Source organism: Strigops habroptila (genome assembly GCF_004027225.2).
Source record: "Strigops habroptila isolate Jane chromosome 13 unlocalized genomic scaffold, bStrHab1.2.pri S16, whole genome shotgun sequence".
Classification (NCBI taxonomy): Eukaryota; Metazoa; Chordata; class Aves; order Psittaciformes; family Psittacidae; genus Strigops; species Strigops habroptila.
In genome coordinates, this window is record NW_022651054.1 from 8,210,502 (window position 1) to 8,235,076 (window position 24,575).

Genomic DNA, 24,575 nt, shown 5'->3' on the forward strand with positions numbered 1-24,575 from the left:
CCCATCAGGCACTCGCACTGTACTTGCCAGCAGTAAAGCTAAAATCCCCTCCCTTAGGGTCTAGTACAACCCTTGGGGTCTAGTACAACTCCTGTGTCGCACGTGCACTGTGGTTTCCTTACCTGGGATAGGACCAGGGCATGGGACCAAGCTCACACCATACATCAAGTGCTCCTGCTGGCGGTTGTGACACGGGGGCTCCTGTTGACCTCTCTGTGTTACTGTGTTCATGACAATAACGTGTTCTTGATGCAGTGAATAAACTAAAGTAAACCATTTCCCAGGGTTGGGACTTCCCCCGTGTAGTCTTGTTCTACAGTCCACCTATTAGTTTCAACCATGTATTAGTCATCCATATTTTATTTATAAAAGCTGTTTATACAGGAAAAACTGTTGAAGTTTTATCAATATCTTAATAAAACAGTAATTTAAACCACACTTCAGATAGTCTGTTTATTTAAGAGCTAACAGAGATAGCAACCACCCTCTGACTTAAATGTCTTTCCCGTGGTGAAAGCAGCTTACCTCTGTGTGGCATGTACCAGAACTGGACAACAGTGGTTGTGTCAGTTGGTACCATGGTTCCCTTGCTGTCATCGCACAGGGCCTGTCACAGCCCAGCTCTAAGCTGTTGTGAAGGGAAGGAAGGGGCAGTTATGGCAAATTAGATAACTAAGTCCTCCAAGCCTCTTTTTCCCCCCCTTTTGTTAAAAAGCCAGCGCTATGTAAGGTTGCAAAGCACGACAGTTCCGGCTCCTTCCCTGGACCCCAACACCAGAGTGGGGCACATGCCCCATCAAACCACTTCCTTCAGCATGGTCCTCTCATTAAAGCAAAGCATCTGTGAGTGGTGACAAGGCAGAGCAGCGTGATTACTGCTAATTGAGCTGTGTGTAATCAACACCACAGCCCTGTACACCAAACACTCCTGATGCACTATGACAGGGCGCAGCCTGTCACAGGCCACCCTCAGCACTTGGCCACAAGAGCAAGTGGTGCCTGAGGTAGCTCAGGGCTCCGCCTCCCTCTAGCTAAGAAACTCAAAACTACATTTGGGTAAAAGCCGTGGCTCCTCCCAGTTCCTATTTAAGTATCAGAGGTTCTAGAACATAATAGCCTTACAAATCCCAGGTGGATTTAAGCACTTCTCATTGAATAATTCAGGAAAAGGGTGACCAGCGCATGACAGGCAAGAGCTCTCCTTGGAGAAGGGCAAGGCGGCAGCACCGTACTCACTGACAAACTCTACCGCAGTACTTACACACAAACACCTCAAACATCACATCAGATTTCAACATTCATTTTATTAACAAAGTGCAAACAGTTTTAAACTAGGAATTGTACAGCACTTACTTACACTGTGGAACACTCAGACAGGAACATCGGTACAGCCAGCGGAGACATGGACAAGGACTGGTGACAGTTACTCATGCTTTGTCACTGACCAGGCATTTGGCTTTCACCATAGCGTCACACGTAGTTTAGCAGCTCAGAACGCAACACGCAGTGGCAGAGGGTGGTGGGTTCAGTTGGTCCACATCATGACTGAGGAAAACACCAGCTGCTTCACCCCAACTCCGTCCGTCACATCCGCTGGCTTCAGCAGCCTTGCACAACCTGCTCACACCGTTTTAAGTGAGGACAGTCACATACTCACGGTTATCCCAGCGATGCAACAGGACAGCAGCAGCCTGAAATGGGGCTTCAGCACCTCTGGGGCACTTTTTCAGAGCATGTGAGCTGGCAGAGCCAGCAGGAATGCAGCCTTTAGTGTAAGGCCTCCAAAGGTCACTTCACCCCAGTAACTGCCTTAAGACAACTGTAGAAGAACCACATGAGGGTGCTGGACAGAACGTAGTGTGCTCACAGCCACGAATAACAGCCTTGGGCTAAGCTCCAGCGAATAAACGCCCCTCTTCCCAGGGACACGAGCCGCAGGTCTTCAGGCCCTGAATGCGTTCTCTACCTGCTCCAAAGAAAGTCAGCTGTCAGTGAAACCGTCATGTGGGAACAGGTTCAGGGCTTCAAGCAGAGTCTTATGAATCAAAACTTCACGCTAGGTACCTAAATCCAGTCAGAGTTTTCTACTGACATTACACTGCAGTGCAAACCCAACCAGCCCTCCCGTGGCACTGCACAGTGGCTACAGACTGCCTTGAAAAGCAACACAGCCCTGGGAAAGGCAGGAGGGAGCCGCAGCACCTGCCTGTCCATCACCAGTGAGGTGAACCTGCCCCTGGTCCCTGCAGCCTGAGATGTGGTACGGGGAAGGAGCACCCCCAGGGCTACCACCACCTCGCAGGCTGAGCAACAGCTACAATTACCTGGTGCTGTCTTCTCCAGTAGCAAAGCCGAGGTTGCCAGGACCAGCTTGGTCACCCTCTGGGAATGCCGAGCACTGCTCCGAGGCTAAAAACAAACAAGAACCAGCATCCATTACCAGAGGAGCAACTGGAACGGAGCAAGTGAACGTTCTGTCACTGGCAGGGCCCACCGTGTGGTACTTCATCCCCAGTATACCAGCACACAATGCGCTTGACACTGAGTTAAGACTGCCCCAGGGCGTTAAATTTAAGATATCTCTAAGTCAAGCACAGATATGAACAATGTTGTGATTCTTCCCATGAGCTGTGAGGTTTTAGCGCCTGCTGCAGTCACCCAGCAAAGCACCAAACTCCAATTACAGAGGCAAGTTGTTTGGCCATGCTGCTAATGCAGCGTGGGATGCTTACTCAACCAGAAGCCAACCTCACCCAGCATCAGCTGTCACCTTACAGCTTTTAATTTGATCAGAAGGTTAAAGCTTTTCAAAGAAAGATGAGATGAGTTTTGGAAACTACACTGAAGTGCTCAAAGTACATTCCTGCCAAGGAAGATGCAAATCCATGTCTAAGGCAGCAGTTACCTCCCTGAAAGGAGCTGACATACAGCACCAGTCCTGGTGTGCAGGGAGTTCCAAGCCAGAACAGGAGCTCTGGGATTCCCAACACCTCCCTGGGAGACTTGCCTAAACTGACTTCTCAGGGCTAGAAAGAGTTCCCCTCTCCTTATCTGTTCATTAGGATCCCAAGAGAGGAGTTCCAGATCTCACTGGCACTTGCTTGAGTATTGATACCCTACAGCACCCCCAGCAATCTCTGCTCTGGCAGCGTCCTGCACGGCAGGAGCGGGAGGTGGGCTCCCCGGTCACTCCTACCTTCGCTGGAGGACTGGACCGAGAAGGCCTGGTTAAACCCCACTGAGACAGAGGCACCATCTTCCTGCTCTTCATTTTCTGTGTCACATTCAATGTCGCTGTCACTGCTCATTCCTGGTAGGAGATGAAGGACATGCTTCTGACATACCCCAGCTGTGAAAAAACCCAAAAAGACCCACAAGCCAAAAATGATGGCAGCAAGACCTATGTGACTGAAGCGTTCAATGTCTTCACATGAGAGTCACCAACACCAAATCCCAAGAGCTGGCAGGAGAACGAGAGAAGGAGCACATTCAGAGCCAGATGCATTTACCAAAACACTAAGGTACTGAACAGAACAGCTGGTACCAGCTTTAGAAATGCCCTCATTCTGCTGTTTGGGACAAGAGGAGCAGTGCCAGCATGTCACCAGCTGAGGCAGGCTTGGATGCCCACAGCCCCTTCCTGCCTGAGCTGTGCTCCCCTGCCAGCTGCTCTGCTCTGCCCACCTCTGCCACGAGGACAGAAAATAAAAGTTGCTTTTTTTTTTTCCTTTTCCTCCCCAGAATCCCAGCCTGGTTTGGGTTGGAAGGGACCTTAAAGCGCATCGAGTTCCAACCCCTGCCATAGGCAGGGACACCTTCCACTAGAGCAGGTTTTTAACAGTTTAGAGGTAGCATGACCCATGGAGCAGATGTACCCACCCACCACATCCTTCAAGCAGCAATACTCTGCTCAAGTCTCAGACCCAAAAAAACCTGCTTTTCCTACAAAAAGAACCACAGCAGTTGATAATCAAGGTGGCTTCTTTTGTTTTGCCAAACCTTGAGTGGACACTGGCAGAGGCCAACATGCTCCTTTTTGCAGTTTTGTGGGAGACAGAAGGGGTTTGCTCTGCTCTTTTACTTCTTAAGAGCTGATACTCATTGCTAAGAAAAAGCAAGTGAGTTGAGGTACCAGCTCTACTGTAGTTTCTCCTCTGAAAGGGAAAAAAAAAAAAAGTAAAATTTGTTTCCTGGGGTTTTTAACAATGAAGTATTTCAGTTCTTAAAACATTTTCCTATTAGGTTCTCTGCTATTATAGCAGAGCTGCGGGAGCGCATCACGATCACACTGCAGTGACTAAGAGCAGAAATTCAGTTTTGTCACTGAGAGACCTTCTGTAAATGCCAACTCCTACACAATATTGCACACTGCAGCTAGAGATGGATGCTGGCACCTTAATATAGGCTTTGCGCTACAATTCAGTCATTGAAATTCAAATTAGTGCAGGGGTGGAAGGCAGGAGAGTTTTAGCAAGATAAGAAAAACTCTTCTGTGTGGACTTTCAAAAAAGAAAAAAAAAAAAAAAAAGCAGTAATATTTTTTTCCAGCATGGAAAGGATGCAGGAAGGGAGGGGGAAAAGTTTCCTCCAAGTCTCTAAGGAAACTGGCTTACGTACCACAGCACCCGACACGAATGAAGTGTTGGAGAGATTCTAGTGCGGACGTGGAGGTAGTTACCAACGCGTTGTCCCTGACGGCAGCAGGCTTAAAAGCCAAGGTCACTGACTGCTATTTTAATTAGATAAGAAATTATTTTCAAGGCCATGCAACGGAACACCAAAGCAAAGACCTGGAGCCCTGTCAAGAGGTATGAAAAGTAGGTAGGACTCCAGAGAAATAGATGGCACCATGTAATAGCACCGTGTCTTTGCCTGCTGCACTGTCCCATTGCCATCTCTCCCCAGACAGAGGTGACAGAGACATTCACTCCTCATTCAGATTCACACTACGGCTGCCAATTGTTACAGCAAAGGTCAACCGCCATGAAAACACATCTTGGGGTTTGTTGGATGTTCTTTTTCCTCCTCTTTTTCTTTCCCCTTCCAACTATTTCTACTATAGAAATGGATCATCCCAGACTGGTGTGTGGTCACGCTGCATTTGCCCTCTACAACATTCAATTTACCTTCTTCTGGCCCTGCAGAAGCCCCCTCGGGAAGCACAGCTTGTAGGTCACCCGTGTCACAACTGTTTTCCAGACCACCTGACTGGGCTCCTTCTGTACGACACCCTTTAGAAGTTGACCTTAAGGGAGAATTGAGAAATAGAAAAACTCAGGTTAGAGATTCAGCTTTAATCCCTCTAGTCTCACTTCTAGTTTTATTCATTAAGTCTCTTGCATGCCCACTTAAACTTCCAGCTTGGATTGATTCAGAAATATTTAACATCTTCAAAAAATAAACCTGGAAAAGTTTATGAGTATTTTCCAAAAATGGTGACTCCAGCTATTTAGAAAAAATAACCTGAGTATTCCCATGGCACTTTGCTTAGTCAGCCAACAGGGAGTTGTTATGAAATTGCTGAAAAACTAGTGTCACAGTGAAAATTACTGTTTTAAATGAGGAAATCATAAGTGTTAAGTTTCAGTTAGAGGATATTTTGCACGGAATAGTGGGAATACAGATGGGCCTGCCTTCCCAATCCAAGTGTCAGACTGCATCCACAGCTGACCAAAATAAAAAAACCAAACCAAACCTAAAATGGAAAAGAAAAGATGACTTGTAACTTCCTTATTAAACTAAAAATTGATATCCAGAGGGAACAGCAGCAACCGAATAAACTTCAAAGTAATTTCTCTTCCACGCTACAAGCACCTGGGTTTAGTGATTGGTGTTTTTTTCTTAGATCAAGGAAAGGTGGGGGAGGAAGTAACAAGAGGAAAAGAGAATAAACCCCTTACCCTAGAGCACCAGCTTTCCTGGTCTTCTCTACAGCAGCTAGGCCATTTAAGCCAGACACTCCCACATCGGAATCTGAGCCATCACAAGGCCTCTCCTCTGTCTTCGGCAGTGGCTCGGGGACACTGCTGTTAGCCAGGGCCCTGGTGGAGTGGTGCCGACCACTCAACTTGGAGCTCCCTACGCCACCTGAGCAAAGAGGGAGAGGAACTCTGAGCATGTCGAGCCTTATTTCAAGAGACTAAACACCCAGCTGTTTCACAGCACCAGCTTGGTTCCAAACACGTGTACGCACAAGCACACCTGCCCAACCCTCGTGCTTAAACCTTTACAGTTTCAAGTCAATGTATGGGCAACACAAACCATCTGGTATATCCACTCTCTCGACACACAGAGCTTTTGTTTTAGCTGCCATTTCTGATTGGGAGACTAACTACAGACTAATACTTCCCCACCTTGTGTAGTTAAAAATTATCTTCTACTTATCTTCCAGTAACAGACACCCTCCTCACTGTCATTTTCCCCAGCTATCAATGCGAAGTTGACTGGCCGCAGCCTTTCTAGCCTTGGACAAGGGTGAAGCTGTGTGCAGAGGTTATAGTTACACCATCTAATGACTCTGTGGCATTCTCCAGTTTCCCACCGAAGCCTTCTGTATCCATTTAGCATTGTAAGAGAACAACTCTGATACTCCATTCCTTCTCAGAACACTTAAAAAGGCCAAAACACAATTCCTGCATTAGGTGTTTCATTACCACTCAAGGAAGGACACCTTAAAACTCAGAGGCCAGTACCAGAATTCTTTCTCACACATACCTGGGGTTTTCTTGAATTCCCTTTAAGGCAAATAACAATTTAAACATGGGTCAGTACTTTTTGATCTATGATTCTCACTATAAAGTTAGTTCCTGAAACATCTTCAGAGATCAGAAGTAACATGCAACACACATATTTACATTCTGCAAGTCATCCGCGTGGTTCTCTTTCACAGATCAGCTACCAAACGTACATCATCATTAACTACATTTGAGAAAGGATCCAACCAAGTCTCAGGGAAATATCAGCTGCCAAGTAAGACTTCTTGAAAAGCTTTTGTACATGAGATGCTGAGATGCCCCCATCACACAAAGATGTTTACCTTCAGAAGTTTGAGTGTCTCCCTTTAAGCGAAGATTGCTGTCCACACAGTCCATAGCTCTCCGTAAAGACAGGCTGCCTGCTGCTCCAGAGCGAATAGTTTTGGGTGAGTTACTTTTCTTAATTGCAGCTGCAAAAATATTTCAAGATGTGACAAGTGTTCACTCAAACTGCTGCAATACTCTGTCTTTCTGCTTGTGTTAAGGCAAGTTAAGCTCCATTTTAGTCTCTATACTCATTAACTCCCAGTCCTGCACAAAACTCCTTCCTTATCCTTCATGTCAAAGATGTGAGCTAGAGGGAAGCTTAGCTAGCTACAGATGTGTCCAAGACTACACAAAGTAATGTTCACTTGCCTTACACCAAGATGCCCTTCAGAAAGGCACTATCAAGATACCTTCAACCATCATGATGAAAGTATAAAGGATTAAGGGGAGCCCAAACCATCCCTTCAGCTCTTAAATTCGAAGTCCAGTGTAACAAAGGATCTTGAAAGCAGGAGTGAGAGACAGGTTAAGGGACTCTCACAGTTTACCACTTCCCAAATGAACCATTCTTGGAGCATGCGATAGTGTGGATCCTGCCACAGAAACTCCTCCAGGTAGAGGAATGGAGCAGTGCTAACTGGAACAGCAAACCCAAGTTCTGCTGTCACTGCACCCCATGGAGGTGAGGGATCCAGGCTTCAGTGCAAACCAGAAGATTGCTCCTGTTTTACAGAGCACCACGAGCATGTTCCTCTCCTCCTACCCGGTGCCTTAGTAACCTTTGAGGGATGAGGCATTTGCTAAGGAAAGAGGTGGCATTAAAAACCACACAATGAACAAACGCTAGCGCTTCCAGTGAAGTGGGTTGAGCCTTCCATGTCTTAATGATGGCACAGTTCAGGGCTCCAAACTTTAACTTTCTCTTTCAGCGAAGAAATTCTCTGCTCTGTGGGACTGATGAAATAAAGAACAGACCTTTGCTGGAGCTGCAAAAGTCCCGTTTTGCACACCAGTACTGAAAGGGAGGGAGAGAAACAGAACTGTTCTAAGAGTTCTTTAGTCTGCCCATGTGTATAATGTATTTCTTACTCATCTTGGGTCCAAAATGATTCAAGTAATAACTTGAATCAAAACTCAGAAGGCTGCAAAATCATCACTCCCAGGCAACAGGGAAGTGAGAGAGAATTAACAACTAGCGTTTTTATTCAGGATCATAAGCAGCAGAGTACTTGCACAGCCTTCATGCTGGCATCCAAAAGATTCCACACTGGCTTACCAGCTCCGCCACCAGGACCTGAACAGACAGGGCCCTCTCTGAAAGAGGTCACCTGTCAAAAGGCAAAGTCTCTCCCAGGGGAGCCTTGGCTCACTTGGATTTCAGCAAGATTTCAAGTTACTAAAGTATAACAAATCTGGAATATTTTAATTTTGTTCACTGGCAAACATCAGGAAACATCCTCAAGTTCATAGATGGGCCAGGCACAGAGCAGCAGTCAACCTGAAATGACCTTCAGGTAGGATCAGTTCAATACTGGATTAAAACTTCAGAACATTCTCACTGCATTAGGTGTGTTACTGGTTGTGGAGCAAAAGTTTCGGTGCTTTTACCAAGAAAGGCTGAAACCTTCAGTAACATTTACTGACTCAAAGGCAGTGCAGGTTTTAGGCTTCTGTATTCTTATAGCTGAACTTGAGCATGAGTAACTATAAGAAGTCTATTTCAGATGCCTGGATATATAAAACCACCTATACAACCAACGTTGTAAGGGTGACATGTAGTGCACTTACAATTCCTTATGTAACAACTGGTAACTGAAGACTTAGTCAGTAGCTCCATTCCTATTTCTTGCAGCTTGCTGCAGCTTTCCGTTCCGCAGGCAGCTAAAGCGCCTTGCTCAATGGAGAAGAAGCTGGGCTGCCCATCGCATGAGCCAGTGTTGCTGCTTCTCACTTCCGACAGCTGGTTTTTCACATCAGACATTTTGCTTCGAACTTCAGCCATCTGCGTTTTGAGCCTTTTCAGCATCTTCAAGTCGGGGGGCACGCGCCACATCGCCTGGTGTCTCCGCTGGTCTCGATCTTTCAGAGAATAGGATGATGCTTTACCAAAGGAAAGTTAACACAACAGGTAAGTGTAACTGTTCTCAAATAAACACACACATCTATTTTTAACAGCTGTAAGAATTCTACCTTTTGCCCTGCTATAAAAATGAGGGACAGACATTCTTGCACCATATTTAGGTTGCATGCACTGCACAGCTACCAGGACAGCAGGTTTCCATTCCCTGCCTGTCATGGAAGAAGACCCCAAAACCTGCTTGCTGGAGAAGCAAGGCTCCCAATGCTAATGTATGGATTTTGATGACAACTGAGGTGCTCTTCTATGTTGCCAGACAAGCTTGACTTCACAAGCCTGGATGCCAGTCAAATTTGTTACACATTTCTATAACATTTGTTAAGTGCATGTCCAGGATTCTCATACCACCAACACAACACCCCATTAACATAGAGAACTCACAGAAATCTGCAGCTGGGGAAGGAATTCCCTTAAGTACCTAACACCAGAAGATCAGGTTGAGCAGCTAATACCCAAGTAAGCCTGTGTGCTGCTCAGTCAGAAATAGATCCCCTTTGATGTCTATTTGAAGCATTATAAATTCTGTAAGTGTTTCACTGCAAATTCAGCTGTTCAAAACCATAAAGCCAAGTGGCTCTTAGAAACCTTCACCTTAGGAGGTGAAGTCTGGCAAACGCCAAATGTAGTAGCAGCTTTCTCTTAGTTGACTGACCTGAATAAGCTCTGGGAACAGTCAAACCTTAAGGGAACCTCAGCAAAACATACAATTTCAGCTGTGCAGTGAGCAGCTAAAGATGACAAGGAAGCCATTCAACACAACAGACCTTAATCTTGCTCAAGCAGGACAGCACCAAGTGCAACGCCCATGCCTAAGGTCCTTTTGTCTCAGCCTTTTTCCAGCCAAAACAGAACTGAGACTTACAGTTCATGTGCTGCCTCCCCTTTTTGTACTCATAGAAGGGACTTCCATGTTTGGAAACATGGATTGCATTCAGCTGAAAACTCATCTGACTGTTTATGTGACAACATTTTAAAAGCTAATCACAAAGGAACAAATAATTTGAGCCAGCTTTTAGATTCAGTATCAGCAATGTCATCGCTGCAGCCAAAGCAAAAGTTCGTAGCAAAGGGACCATTGTTTCTCTTCTGTTCTATTAAGTCACCAAATGGTTGTTTCAGAATGACCTGAAATAAGATATTGTGGTAGTGGGCCAGCTAGCTCCAAACAAGTGTTAATCAAGGCAAATGTATCACTAAGGTTTGATCTAATTTTAATTATTCACTAGTAAGAGAAACAAGCAGCCTTCAATAACAGCCAGGGGTGCTGGAATTGACAGCTATCTGCTTTTGCTGCACATGAAGTTAATCACTTGTTTCAGTTGAAGGGTCTTAACTGAACCACAGACTCTCTTCCAAGTCTTCAATTATTTAAATATCATCACTATTTTTGGCTCCCAACATTTTGATCCATGTTTCTTCCACATATGCTTTTCCAGCCTTACTACCACACACGTTTTTCTTAATTTGGGTTTAAATGCCTTTTTCATACAAAAGCAAATTCCAGGACTTACTTCTTACTAGTACACACTGTGCTCTTGGTACTCTCAGCCACTAAGTGTACAAACTGTGTGAGGCGAGAGGTGTAACTACTTCCTCAGCTGACAGCCATTTTGTGTTGTTTTGTCTCTCAGTGCTAACCCCTTCTAGAAAAGGACCTTTCATTCATCTCCCACAGCTGCCGTCAAAGCAGCTGCATGAATTGCACCTCTACAAGGTTGCTACACAAAATAGCCAAGGGTTCAGTCACATCCCCCAAGAAGACAAGACCCTACACTTCTGTTTTCAGCTGAGTCACCTAGTGTTCTCAAGATGAGGTCAACCATTAAGGCAAAGAACATGTTAGAGGAGGCAACAGGATGCAGCATACTGATGAGCACAGATGAGGACATGGAAATGTAGCTATCCATGAAAAGGGCTGCCTGTCATCCTCTTTTACCCCCTCCTCAAATCTGCTTCTAACTCTGGAACTGCATTCTCAGAGATTCTTCCAGGTTGGAATTAAATCAGAATGTGTATCAGATGTACAGTTACCTCTGTTCTGCAGAAGAGAGGGAGGTGGACGTGGCTGAAGGCCCCAGAGGTTTTCCATTCCATTTCTATCTTTTAGATCCAGCAAGTGGATTAAAATTAAGGGATCTATATCTAGTAAACTGCTACTGGCTGATGAGCCTAGGGCACTTCCTCCCCGCCTTGAAGGTCTTCCACTTGCACTGATGTAGCTGTGGCTAGTACCTAAGGAAGAGTTACAGAGAAAGAGTGTGCATACCCAGGACACAGGTGACGCATTATTCTGTGTACACTTCATACCTTTTATGTAACTCTCTTAATAAATAAATTGGTAAACAAATCAATACAAAGAGCCTTTATTCTGCTGACAGGTGACAGTACTTGCACTCAGACTGGAAAACAGCACAAGAAGGTAAATGCAAGAAGCTCAAGTGAAGAGACTGTGTCAGCTTTCACAAATGCTGTTAAAAATTACTTTCGAAAAGCTCCTAAATGAATGCTGTTTCTACAGCCACTGTGCTCCTGCTCTAACAGCCATCCTTTCAGAAGGTAACAGGCATGTCCCTCAGCTTCCTACCTCACAAGAAATTTTCAAGTAGCTTTGAAACAGCAGCTAAAAGTAGGACACTTAAGGAACTATGTCTTTCAAACACTCCCACAGCAGCACAAACACCACTGCCAGTGACCACCACTTCTAGTATCTTTGCTATAGACAAACATATTCCATATACACATCTCTTTCAGAATCTTATCAACCTATGGCTAATTTGGGCTATAATCATCTCTAGGCTTCAAGTAATCTTAGAAAACCTTTTCATTATTGCATTTAAAATGTATTTCTGCTTGACTTGTAAGGATTCTTCACTTCACTCCCTCCATGTCCTTCAGGTTTTACAGAGCACTAAAACCCCAGTGAACGTGTCACGCATTGAGAGGCCACACAGGCATCAGCACTGTTTGTCAGTCTACTTTTGATTGGAATGGAAGGGGTTTTGAGAGGCAGAAAAGCCTCCCCCCAAGCTTATGCATAATTTTTTAAACAAGCACATTCAGAAGATTTCTCCCCCTTTATTGAACCAATGAAACATTTCTGCTACACTGCAATAATCAGTATGAACCACATGATGCAGCATTTCCAAAAATAGAAATGCCTGCAGAACGCGCAGCTTGGCGTCACTTCCAAGAACAGAGGAGGAATCCAGCAGCATTTTGCATATATGGGAATTCTGAAGGCTGTTTTTCATACCTGATACTCCAGGAGTAGCAGCAGCTGCTGCATCCTCCATGAGATCTCCTTCTTCCAACTCCATATTACTGCTATATTCCACATCATTTTCTCCAGACCTTAGGAGATGATTGGGTGGAAAAAAAGCAACATAATTATTAGCTTTTTCCAGCTCTTCTTAGACATTATGGCACATACCTTGAAAACATTAAACACTGTAAATAGTATTTTCTGCATTCCAAGCTACGCAAACTGAACAAATAAAAACAAACGGTGTTAATTAAATGACTGGCTCGCTAACCAAGAGTCCAGAAGTGCCATACATATCTAGACTGTAAAATCTGATCCTGCAAACTTCTATATTTGTACGTGTTACAACACATTCTCGTGTTTTAATGAAGATTCTAAGATCCGACATCATCTCGGCTAAGAACCTTAAATTCTCTAGTTTAACTGTCCTCATTATCACTCTCCTACTACCACAACACTTCCTAATACCAAACCTCTCTTTTGTTACAGTGAAGAAACAGATTTCTTAATAGTGTTTTGGGAAAGAACCTTCACAGACTATCACCTGTCAGACAGAATACAACACTAAAAAAAAAAATGAAGAGATCAGAAAGACAGTAACAAACTGACCGAAAATTCAACGTTTAATGTTAATTCTACCAGTTTATGTTGTTTCCAGAATAGGAAACACCCTTCACATCACACTGGAATCTACCCACACCCTGTGCTACAGCAAATCAGTTTCCATTGGAATTAAGATGAACCTGTCAGACAAGGTGATGATCTGAAAGGCATTTTAAGTTACTTACATAGTCTCTTCATCGATATCATTTTCTTCAGTGTTACTAGTTGCTGTCGAACTAGCTGAAGAGCTGCTGCCATCAAGGTGGTTCACCTCATCCTCTCCAGCAAGATCTATATCCAAGTCACCATCAGAGAGCTCATGCTACCAGAAAAACGGAACAAGTCTTTATAAAAAGTAACATTTCAGTTGTATTTTGATGGATTCATCAAAAGCTACTAACACAAACTTTCTCCTCAGAGCATCACACAGGAATTAGGAGGGTCTCAAAGCACAGTAAAAGCTGGTAACAAACAGGGAAGTTGGATTTTTCAGCTGTGCAACTGAAACTTGGAAACATTTTTGTGGTGGGATCTATCAGCTCTGCTTTGGAATCTCTCTCTTGCATCATCTCTCGCTGCTAGCTCTTGAGCGTGTTGTCTCCTAATTCCACATAGAGGATAATAGATCTCATTTACAGTTCAGAAGTTCACCTATGTTTCTACTGCTACCCTATCATAAAAAGCTACACATAAACAAAGAGGCAGGAAAAAGACAATTCCTACATTAAAGTCTTCATGCTGGATCTTCTCTTCCTCCTCTTCCTTGCTATCTTGCACTAATCGTGGAGCAGCAACATTCTCAAGTAGTGCTTCAGTGCTTTGTCCAGATTTCTTTGATCTCGATTCTGGACCATCGTCATTCTGGGGACTAAGATGAGTATCTGGAGGTGAAATGCCTCGTGATTTCTGGGTCCGTGAGAGTTCAATTGCAAGCCTCTGAAATATCAGAAGGATACACATTAGAAGGATATACAGAGACGGCAACAATGGAGCATTATCATCAAATCAAGTTTGTTGACTTGCATATATACTATTTTAACAACACCCAATATCAAACTACCAATAGCAACCCAAATAAACACAATTGTCAAACGTGAACACTGAAATCTAAACCAGGTAATTACTGGTCAGTAAAAGGTGATTTTTACAGTACTATACATCCCACTTACTTCTTTAAGGTTATTTATTTGTTGGATATAACTCGTCTGAGCAGCTTCTAACTGAGCAATGTACCAGTGTTGATCTCGGCACTTCTGGAAGAAGGTTGGCGAGCGCACCTGGAACCTTCAAAGGAACATTTGGAAAGGGTTTTTTAAGGGTTTTTCTCTTTTTGTTTTGGTTTATTTTTTGTTTCCCCCCACAAAGTCCAAAAAGCCCTGCATAAAAATATTATACAACCTGAAATCCAGTGATAAAATAAACTTAACAGACAACATACAACATCCTTCTATACTCAGCATCCTGAACACGCTGCATGGCAACAGGAAGTATTTTGAAGGAGAGGCAGTTATACAAGAGGTGTTTATCTTCACAAACCAACACTAACAACAGTAATACACTACAAAGCATTTAACAGGAGCAAGAGTAGGACTGTACAGAGAGTACTTGAAGTAGATGGATAAAACTTCTATACTTCGTCTTAACACTGCAACTCCCATTGACAGCATTAGTTCTCTTAAATTACAGACTCTCTTTATTCCCAAAGTTCTCCTATGCTCACTACAACTGTTTCTGAAGAGGGGGAGAAAACACCCTTTTCCTTTAAATCAATTAGCTACAGATCCCTAACCCAGGCTTATCAGTGTCAAGCATAGCTACTTCTCAAAGAAAGAGATATGCTTATAGTTTCCACAACTCCCTTCAGCATATTCTCTTTAAAGCTTATGACACCCAAATCCATTTATGGCAAAACATATCACTATTATTTTAAATTCAACCACTTAATTATTTCCTATTTCAGCTGCAGGTGTGATACATTGTGAAATGATAGCAGTAAAGAGCCCCGCTAAGTTGCCTTCCTTACCTGAGGATCACAGTGTCATTTTGCCTGTTTAAATATCCTTCATTGGCTAGCAAGTCTAAACGAAAGAACCTGTTGTAACCCCAGCATTCTCCAACTTCAAAATCAGAGGCAAACTCTCGAATTATGTTTTTGGTGGGATCGTTGGTGGACTGGTGAACCATTTCTACACGGTATTCATACCTACACAGGGGAAAATCACAAGTATTAAAACCAAAATAAAGACACTGGAATTGCTGGATGCATCAAGTCTAACAGAATCATGCTTCCTGAGAGGCTCACAGGCCCAGCTGAAGAAATGGTTTGGTCTGGCAATTTTACTGAACATTTATATAAACAGTAGAGCAGGGGAGAAAAGTAGTAATAGGGAGAATGGTAAACCAACTCTAGGGTTGAATACTAGGAAACAGATGCTCTTCTCTGTTGTTTTGACAACTTGCTTTTTATCTTGAGAAAGCCACCAAGTTACAACTTTAAAGTATTATCTTTGGGCACAATTCAAAGCTTCTGGACAACAGAAGCCCTGCTGTTCTTTTCAAGAGGACTCTGCATCAGTCCCCAGCAACACTACAGAACTTGAGGTCATTCTTTGCAAACCTCTCCAGATGCTTTGTCAATTAAAAAAAAAAAAAAAAAAAAAAAAAAGATAAAATAAAATTAAAAAAAAAAAGATTTAAAAAAAGAAAAAAAAGAATAATAAAAATCAAACCAGCTGCTCTTACTAGAGGTTTACTTACTTGGATGTCTCTGGCAATCCAGCAGACAGCTCCAAGAACACAGACAGGTAGTAGCCCCGTACTACACCATTTCCATCCTTGAAATAAATCGAGAGATAAATTGATTAAAATAAGAAAGTAAAAACCAGAAAAACAAAACACCTTGATATACCCTTGAAGTTGAGAAAGCAGCTTCAGTCAACAGAGGATTTGCAACAGCACTTTACTTTGTATGCTTCAGTTTTGATTTTAATCTTCTGTGACCTGGAACTCTTACTGTAACTCGAATCAACAAGGTGTCTGCATCTCAGATATACATCTCAAAACAGAGCTTTAATTACTCTATTAACACTTTAAGGGTTCAAGTAAGTGGAAGACTGAACAGACTATTTATTTAACATATAGAAAAAGCAGAAAAAAAGCTCATAAAATCTACTTAGCAGTTTATTATATTCCAGTTCTTCTCAAATTCTCCACGTGAAACCAGCTCAGGTTAAACATTAGTTCTGAGATATTTTCCATACAGCTGCATTTCAAAGCTACTTAGTATTTGAAATAAGAGCCATTTCTTTACAAAAAACATGCAATGTGAAAAAGTTAGGTCAGTTAACTGAGAAACAATATTAGAATCACTAGAAAACAAGAAAAAACATGGCAAAACCTCCATCACACTCACCTTCATCAAGGATGAAGAATGGCTCAACTTGAATCCTCTAGGTTGAAGAAACATTTTAACTTACCATTTAAAAATTAAATTTTCATGCCTTCTGAGAGGACTGACTGTCCTGAATTTACAATACTCTGAAAACTTACACAGGGGTCCACCTCTGCACCACAGGAATACAATTCTGTGCAAATGTGGGCTTAACAGATTAATCCAGTTCTCTGAAGATGCCATGTCAACCACTAACAAACAAAACCTGTACGCCATCACTAAACACATATTTCTCCAAATGCTGCTGCAGTAGCAGCCAGAGCTTCCTGGAAGCACCGACCAGGCCATTGGACTGCAAAAAGATCACACCTTGTAGGTTAACATTCCAACACTGGCAAAGATGCTGACTATTCAGCCCACTGGAAGGACATTAGTACAATACAGACATTTTAACATGTATTCTCAGCATCTGAGAACTGGATGCACAGTAAAAGAGATTCCCCTCCGACTAATACCTCGTCCTCTTCCCAACTTCCCAAATAAGTATTATTCTTAAACATAGATATTTTAAGTTATTCTATACTTCAGTTCTGCAAGAAACATCTACAAAAACCAGTCAGACAAAAATAATAAAAATATCTATTACAGTTCCTATGGCATATTAGCAAGACCTATTTTTAATTGCTTTTAAATTAACCAGATTAACTACACTAAGAACATTCATGCTGCGTACCTGGACGCAGAGCAGGAATACTCCGGTGGTTGGTGATCAGCTCTACAACCTTATTATGTTCTTTTCATACAGCTTTTTATACACAACATGTGAAGATACTAACTGATGTTTCCTTACAAGAGAAGCACATCAATGCTAGTGAAGTGTTTTGGGTGGGATAACGACTCTAGTTGAAAGCATAACTCACTGGATAAACTTTTAATCTCCAGCAAAGTCCTGACACTTGCAGAGGTGGACTGTAAACAGGATCTGCTCGCTGACGCAACGTACTATTGAGAAAGGAGAAAAAGATTTGCTATTGGAACAAAGCAAAACCCTCCATAAGACAGCAAACTGCACTCACACTTGCACTCTTACACATCAGAACCATCCTTCTTGCTGCACACAGCATGAAGCAGAACAAGGCCCGTGCAGAATGTTAAGTGTCCATACAAATATACGTGTTCCTTATATAATTATCCAATCTTTTTTTAAAAAGGGAAAAATAAGTAGTTTGCCTTTGCTATGGAAAATCTTTTTAGCTAACAGTTTAGCCAGAGTTAATTGTTCGCCTGGTAAGTGAGATTTTTCATTGAATTCCCACAGCTTAGTTCATATCTGACAGTTTTCTGCAGAGACTATTCTGTGTTTTGAAGACTACTACTCATGTACAAAGAAACAGACAAAGCTTCCCAATCTCTACAGTAATTTAAAATACATTCTTACCTGAAGTTTTCCAAGACAAATGTAGTTGAGTCATAGGCTGGAACCAATTCACTAAGGGGGAGGAAAGATGTAAATATATTACAGTTGAATAACATGACATTAAGAAATCCCAACTTTTGGAATCTCCAGAAGCATTTAAAACAAATTAGGTCACCAGAGCCACTGAAATTCACTAGGACTATACTGGGTCATTTCAGTACTTCTGAAAATTCCATTTATAAGCCTTCTCTCCACTACCTCTCCATGTGATAGCTCACAATAAAACAAATATTTAATGTAATGAAGGGAAGAGCAACCAGAAGTATTTAAGAGGATTTGCCCTTTTATATGTGATGGCTAATAATCTCTTAGTATGGTGAATTTTTAACATAAGACTTCTTGATAGTTCTAGAAAGGATGAAACTACTGCATGGCTGAAAGCACTAGGCTCAAATGGTTTGTGTTTCAGAGCAAGAGATACCTAAATGTTCATTTTCCAATGGCAGTAAGATTTTAAACTCCCCTTAGAGACTCATTTAATCATTCTTTTCAGAAAACATGTCAGGAAAATAGTTTTTGAGATTGCCTTTAAAAGCAAGCTGAACCAATTTTTGCTAAAGAACACAGAATTATTTGAGGAATTCTTTCAAGACTTTTCCTACTTTCAATTTTTTTGAGACACTTTTCAGCCAGCTAGCCTAAACTCTCAACAGAATTCCCCAGAACCCAGCACCAGTGGCACTATCTTTATGAAGAATTGTGCTATGAAGTGGTTTTGGCTATATATTCTGAATTAACGTGACATACAGAGGCATCTCATGAGAGCCCTGCAATTATATACTCAGGGACTCAATAATAACAGAAAAAGGACAAATCAGTAAACTAAGCATAAAAGAGAAAAGAAATTGTCAGTTGGAACTCACTGTCCTGACTGTAGCCCAGCAGGGACTACAGACACCAAATAAGCTCTGCCAGAACAGAAAGGCCTACTTGTGGCACAGGTTACTAAGAGGAGTAATTAAGCAGTTTGAAATTTTCAGCGTACAAGCCTGGACCCAAATTCAGTCAGAGATACTAAGTTTAACACAGGAATGATCAAAATCACATTACTCCCCAGGATACCACTGCCACAGCTCATATTGCTGAGAAGCTGGGTATCAGGCAACCTCTCCACCAGCCACCTATCACCTACTCTCTCAAATCCACCTGTTAAAACACAGTAGCACGCTCCTGTCACAGCTTTACAAAAGGCTGACATACACAAGAATACATTTACCCCCCAGATTAGTGGAATGTCCTCCTCCATACAGTGGTACAGCAAAATGAAAGAGAGATTCTCCTCTATTTTACTCTAAACATCTTTTAACAAGCAAAACAAACCTTTGTAAGATGACTTTCAAGTTTAAACAAAGGATTTGCAGTACTGACCTTGTGAAGTCTGGGGGGACAGGAGTGGTGACAAATGAGGCCATAGGCTTCCGATGAACCTGCTGGAACATCATCAGGATCTCCGAACTTTTGGATATCAACTCACTCTTACTACACGATCGTAACTATGGGAAAAACAAGAACGAAAAACATTAGTAGAAACCATAGGTTTTGCCCACTTTTGGTTTAAAAAACAAACTGCACATCTGTTACAGCTTCAGAAAGATTACCCACAATGCAAAGTAAAATGAAGCTTAGAAGGTTCTGGGTTGTTTGGGGTTTTTCGTTTGCTTGGGTTTTATTTCCCTTAAAACTGTCAACTCCTGAGATGAAGAATTTGCCTACAATAGCCATGGTCAGGAGTTCTAAATTTCTGTTAGGAAAATTGAAATGGATATTCTAATTCCGTCTAACTCCAGGCTGTGAAACCAATTTGGGAAGTTCTGAACGTTTAAGACTTCAAAACTCTACAATGAAAGTTACAGCAACTACCATGTACTTCACTTAGGTTGAATTAATTTATATAGAAGATGTCTGATTAATACCAACTCACATCTATTACTGTGTTTAGGCAATAAAAAGTAGATCAATCTGGAAATGACACTTAATTAGACATGAGGATAATTTGTCAAATGCCTCACAACACAGCGATGAAAGCTCCTGTGATATTAAATGGTTCTTTTAGGTTTTAGTTATTCCTTTCTAATGTTCCTTGAATAACTAGTCCTGGATTTTCTAAACCTCTTTACTACAGGAGACAAATATACTCTGCTTCTTAATGATACTTTAAATACTGGAAAAACATATCAGATTTACATTTCAAACTTTGTCAGGCTTAAGTGAGACTAATATGTACATTTTTAAAAGTCACATTGTTGCTATGAGTTCTTCAAATCATTCTATCACTTTCACAAAAAAGAACATGAAATTCAAAGCCCCTCTTGACAAAGACACGTATGATGACTTTAAACAAGCAGTAGAGACCTACACAGAAACATGCCACATGTTTGCATGTTCTCACTTTTTTTTTTTTGTTAGTAAGCTTTTCCTCCTATTTGGAGGGAGGAGAGGTCATGTTTCACTAGCACTGATTTATTAATATTTTAATGGGGCTTTTTTCTTGAAAAGAGAAGCTGATCTGCAGAGCTGCATACACACTGCTGTGCAGGACTTAGAACATCCTCATTTGGGATGCAATATATGTAACTTCACAGAGAGGTCTCAACAAACAGACAAAAAATACATAGTATGTATATAAATAAAAATAAATAAATATATAAAACATCTTCTTGGAAAGACAGATGGACAGAAATAAACAGCTAGAACCAGTTCAGTTTTCCTCAAAAGCAGAGAAACATTTTTGTTTATTCTCAATTTATAGCCACCACTATTCATATGCAGTTGACAGCAGCAGAACTAACAGAACCTACGCACACCACCTAAATGCTTCAAGTTCAAACTGTGACAGAGAGCATTTGCAATGTTACCTTCACCAAACATATAACTGTGGTTTTCTAGGATACGGCTATTATCCCTGCACTAGTTTTTCAAGCAGCTTGTTTTAAGAAGAAATTGTGTAACCTAAGACCACTTAAATGAAAAGATACCCTCAAAAAATATACATCAATTAATAATTTAAAAACAAATCAAATAAGAAAAGCTGACTGAGGAGGGATCTGACTGAGGAGGGATCTGTGTAACACATTTCAGCTCTTTTCGTAATCACCTGATGTTCTACTTCTTGAAGCAGGGATTCCAGAAGTTCAGTTTCTTGAGTAAGTGATGTCTTTTGACCTGTTTAAAGAGAAGAAGACATGTTCAAAGAAAAAAACCACCCCACAACTCACTGAATTTTAAGAAACTGAGCTTTTTTCTTTTTTTTTTTTTTTTTTTTTTACCTGGAAGCTGATCCAGAACCTACTAAGGTAAAGGATTTCTAAATATACCAAGGTTGACTGAGAAATCATTTTAAAAGTAAGCCTACATTTTTAATTCGAGCTGTAGTAAAGAACTCACTTGAGCTTAAGCCAGTAATGAATCATTCTGTGTCCCAGAAATGGCAAGTTCGTTGTTCTGGGGTGCTTTTTTGGACATAAAATAAAAATAGACAGGTTTGACTTCACTTCCGTCACACCTTACACACCTGAAGAGTTTGGCAGGTGTTAGAAAAAAGGTGTTACATGAACAAAACGTTAACCTGAACATACAAATAATTATGATATTCTACTACAGCTTTAAGACTGACCTTTAATCAGTACACGCTAACACAAATCTTGTGATCGATTACTATATTCAACAGAGGCACAAAGTAGGTATGAATCCTGGATTTAACTTAAAGCAAACATTTTAAAGTACTGACATGTATTTGAAAACGCACTTGAAACATAGCTAACATCTATTTATTATATTGTTTTTAATGAAAATGAACTAAGAGAATAAACACAAGCATTATCAAAGCTAAGAACATTTTCCAAGCATCAACATTCCAGGTTTTCTTCGGGTGGGTGGCAGGGAGATGGGAGGCGTGTCTGTCTGTGTGTGAAGATTTCAAGCATCAGAAATACATTTTCAGCACAGCTATTTTACTGCCTTACTTTTGTTTCCAAGACAAGTACACAGATACAAGGTCAAGGATCTTCTCACTGTGTACTTTAATCTACTCATTGTGTACCTTGCAAAACTGAGGTCATAAGCGTAACATTTCAAGAGTGTCTAAAGAAAGGTGTCACCTTTACTATGTGCTCGTACCAATGCATTATGGAAAGGAAAGCACATGTGGAATAACCAAGGCGCAGATGCAAAATTAGCTGAGCAAAGCATGCACAGTTATAGCCAACTGCAGAATATTCAGTCCTTCTCATTGAAAGCTACACTCCAGTTTTAGTAATGCACCACCCGTCTTCTCACCTCTATACCAAAGTAGAGCTAAAGTGACAAGTCCCCAGTTAGCAAAAGTGTCAGGAACCAAACTAGCAGCTCTGATTCCAGATGTCATGTTCTTCATTCGCAGACAAGGCTGCCTGTATGTATGGATTGAAGCGTTGCTCACCAGACAGCTCATACAGACTTCTCATTTTTTAAAATTACATTAAAAGGAGTATATATATTACAAAGATGTCAAATCACAAAGATGGACATCTTGGCTAAGAGAAATGATGGTGTATAAACACTCTAGGTGAAAGGAACTAAATATCTTCCAATTAAACAGAAATGTTCTCCAAGTTATTATACAGGAGTTTCCAAGAGAACTAAGCAGGTTACATCTAACAACTTAGAACTGTATCACAGTAACTACATGATTAATTAAAAGCTTTGCTCCAGGTAGAAATCTTCTAACAGTGCTTAACTTGCTTAAACACCACAATGTGTGTAAGGAGTCATACTTCCAGGGCAAGAAAGTTTCTTAATAGATTTACACATAATTAATATATTGTTCCTATGCATAAATACCTACCCATCAATGTTATAAGCTTATTCTTCAGCTGAGTGTCTAACCGGGCAATCATCATCTCCACTGCATTCCTGATTTCCCGAACTCGTTCATCCTTCGCACTACGCACTGCATCCACATTCCTCTCCTAAACCAGAGTTCAGGAAAAAACATGCACAAAATCAAAACCTTCACCCTTCTGCATGTTTCACTCTTTTACATGTCGGCTCCATTCTTTCCTAGGCTTTCCTACAGTCCCCTCCAGCCCTATTTCTCTCTGAGGAAAAAAAGAAAAAAGAAAAGAATCCAGGTCTTACTGGAGCTCACTTATTTAGAATAAGAAAATAGGACTGTGGGTTTAGATGAGTTGTATTACAGGCTGTTCCTGAAAATATCCTTTGACTTTCATGGAATACATAAGTGTGCCCTCTGGTGGGTGACCAAAGGTTAACAGTAAAGTTGAGCAACATTTTCTCATTGCATAGAGATTTGTCATATGGGAATTCTTTAGTATCAAAATTCGTAAGTACAACTGCCATTTTCTCTTCTGTAATTTGAGCAGCGAACTAAAGTTACCTTCTTGGTAACCAGAATAATTTGATAAAAATTATGCCCTTCACCCTGGAAGGTGAAAGCAACAACCCTCTATAAACATTTGGGGGTTGGAACTAGATGATCTTAAGGTCCTTTCCAACCCTAACCATTCTATGATTCTACAAATACTTACATGTAGCCCACATGGTGATATAAGTATCACAAAAACCCTACTGAGACTTGTTTAAAAAACCAACAAACCAACTTACTTGTGCAAAGACTACACGATAAATATACCAGCATTCAGCAGAACACAAAAATAATCCTCCCTAGAATACAAGAAATGAATTGCTGGGATTTTCACTAAAAACTGCCAACGCTGAACATGTCAATAGTTGGTATCTAACACATTTACCCCTATGAGGAAGAAAAAGGAGGTACACAAACTTCAAATCTCTAACTGGTGAGCTGCTTTACAGCCCGTCCTGTAGGCTCAAATATAGTTTATCCTCCTAAAGAAAGGAAAATGAGTTCTACCAGAAGCAACAGCTTCTGATCAGGTGCTGACAACACCATGAGCCTATGAAATGGTGTAATATTTCCATGCCCCACTTTACAGTTATCTGTTGACAATGGCATACTACACGAAAACTTAACGTTATCTTGGATCAGTTTCTTACCACTTCTTGAACCAAACTGATCAATTCCATGAGTCTTCTCCTAAGCTTTACGACTTCTTCATTGACTTTTGTGACATGTTGCTCGTAGATTTCTGCCAGTGGTTTAAAAGTATGTCCTCCATGCTGTTAGAAAAAGAGGGGGAGGAGGTGCAGAATAATAGAGCATCTCATTTTAATTTCATTCCACTCCTATTAAATTACTGAAAGAGAGGGGAAGAAAACCTCCTAGTGTATCACTCATTCTGGAGAAGTTCCAAAGCAGATTGTATGTAGGAAGTCTGCCTTTCGCTTCCCTTTGTAAGAAGCCATGAATTTGGCTTTCATAGCATCAAAGCTTCCTGTCAAGAGTCTCAACAGGCCCCCAAAGATAAACTGCTTCATTTACTGTGCAGTTCTCTAATCAATCAAATAACAACAGAAGGGTTACTTTATTTTTATTATTATTACTAAAACACCCTTCCCAAACAAAGGCAGCACACTTTTAAATCACTTACATTCCAAACAATGACAGCGGTCTCTCCTTCAAATAGGCAGTTGAAAGGAAAGAATTGTGCTAATAGAGCTTTGAAGATCCTCAGAATTACAGGCCAGAACATTTAAGTAATTTAAGAGTTATCTGTATTTCCTGAGAAAGACTTCTACATTTGCCCATAAAGTTCTCACCACCCTCT

General features: G+C 41.3%; 1 protein-coding gene across 4 annotated transcripts in view; it reads right to left on the reverse strand.

Annotated features, from left to right (window-relative positions):
• Window positions 1-1,284: 1,284 nt before the first annotated feature.
• TRIM37 (tripartite motif containing 37) overlaps window positions 1,285-24,575 on the reverse strand; it is a 32,030-nt gene continuing 8,739 nt past the window's right edge. The window contains exons 6-25 of one of the 4 annotated variants that reach the window (XR_003989525.1): window positions 23,905-24,027; window positions 22,715-22,838; window positions 20,987-21,054; window positions 19,261-19,385; window positions 17,854-17,904; window positions 17,336-17,417; window positions 15,782-15,858; window positions 15,048-15,227; window positions 14,194-14,308; window positions 13,748-13,960; window positions 13,210-13,346; window positions 12,413-12,510; window positions 11,191-11,391; window positions 8,811-9,122; window positions 7,037-7,165; window positions 5,901-6,087; window positions 5,127-5,245; window positions 3,197-4,729; window positions 2,325-2,409; window positions 1,285-1,966 (exon numbers count right to left, since the gene is read on the reverse strand). Coding sequence is in view for 3 of the 4 variants with exons in the window: in XM_030472242.2 (XP_030328102.1) it covers window positions 1,963-1,966; window positions 2,325-2,409; window positions 3,197-3,349; window positions 5,127-5,245; window positions 5,901-6,087; window positions 7,037-7,165; window positions 8,811-9,122; window positions 11,191-11,391; window positions 12,413-12,510; window positions 13,210-13,346; window positions 13,748-13,960; window positions 14,194-14,308; window positions 15,048-15,227; window positions 15,782-15,858; window positions 17,336-17,417; window positions 17,854-17,904; window positions 19,261-19,385; window positions 20,987-21,054; window positions 22,715-22,838; window positions 23,905-24,027 (2,583 nt within the window). In the remaining variant the exon portion in view is untranslated. Of the gene's footprint in view, window positions 1,967-2,320; window positions 2,410-3,196; window positions 4,730-5,126; window positions 5,246-5,900; window positions 6,088-7,036; window positions 7,166-8,810; window positions 9,123-11,190; window positions 11,392-12,412; window positions 12,511-13,209; window positions 13,347-13,747; window positions 13,961-14,193; window positions 14,309-15,047; window positions 15,228-15,781; window positions 15,859-17,335; window positions 17,418-17,853; window positions 17,905-19,260; window positions 19,386-20,986; window positions 21,055-22,714; window positions 22,839-23,904; window positions 24,028-24,575 lie in introns of those variants that run through there. The other 3 variants (XM_030472242.2, XM_030472243.1, XM_030472244.1) reach the window with 3 other exon arrangements.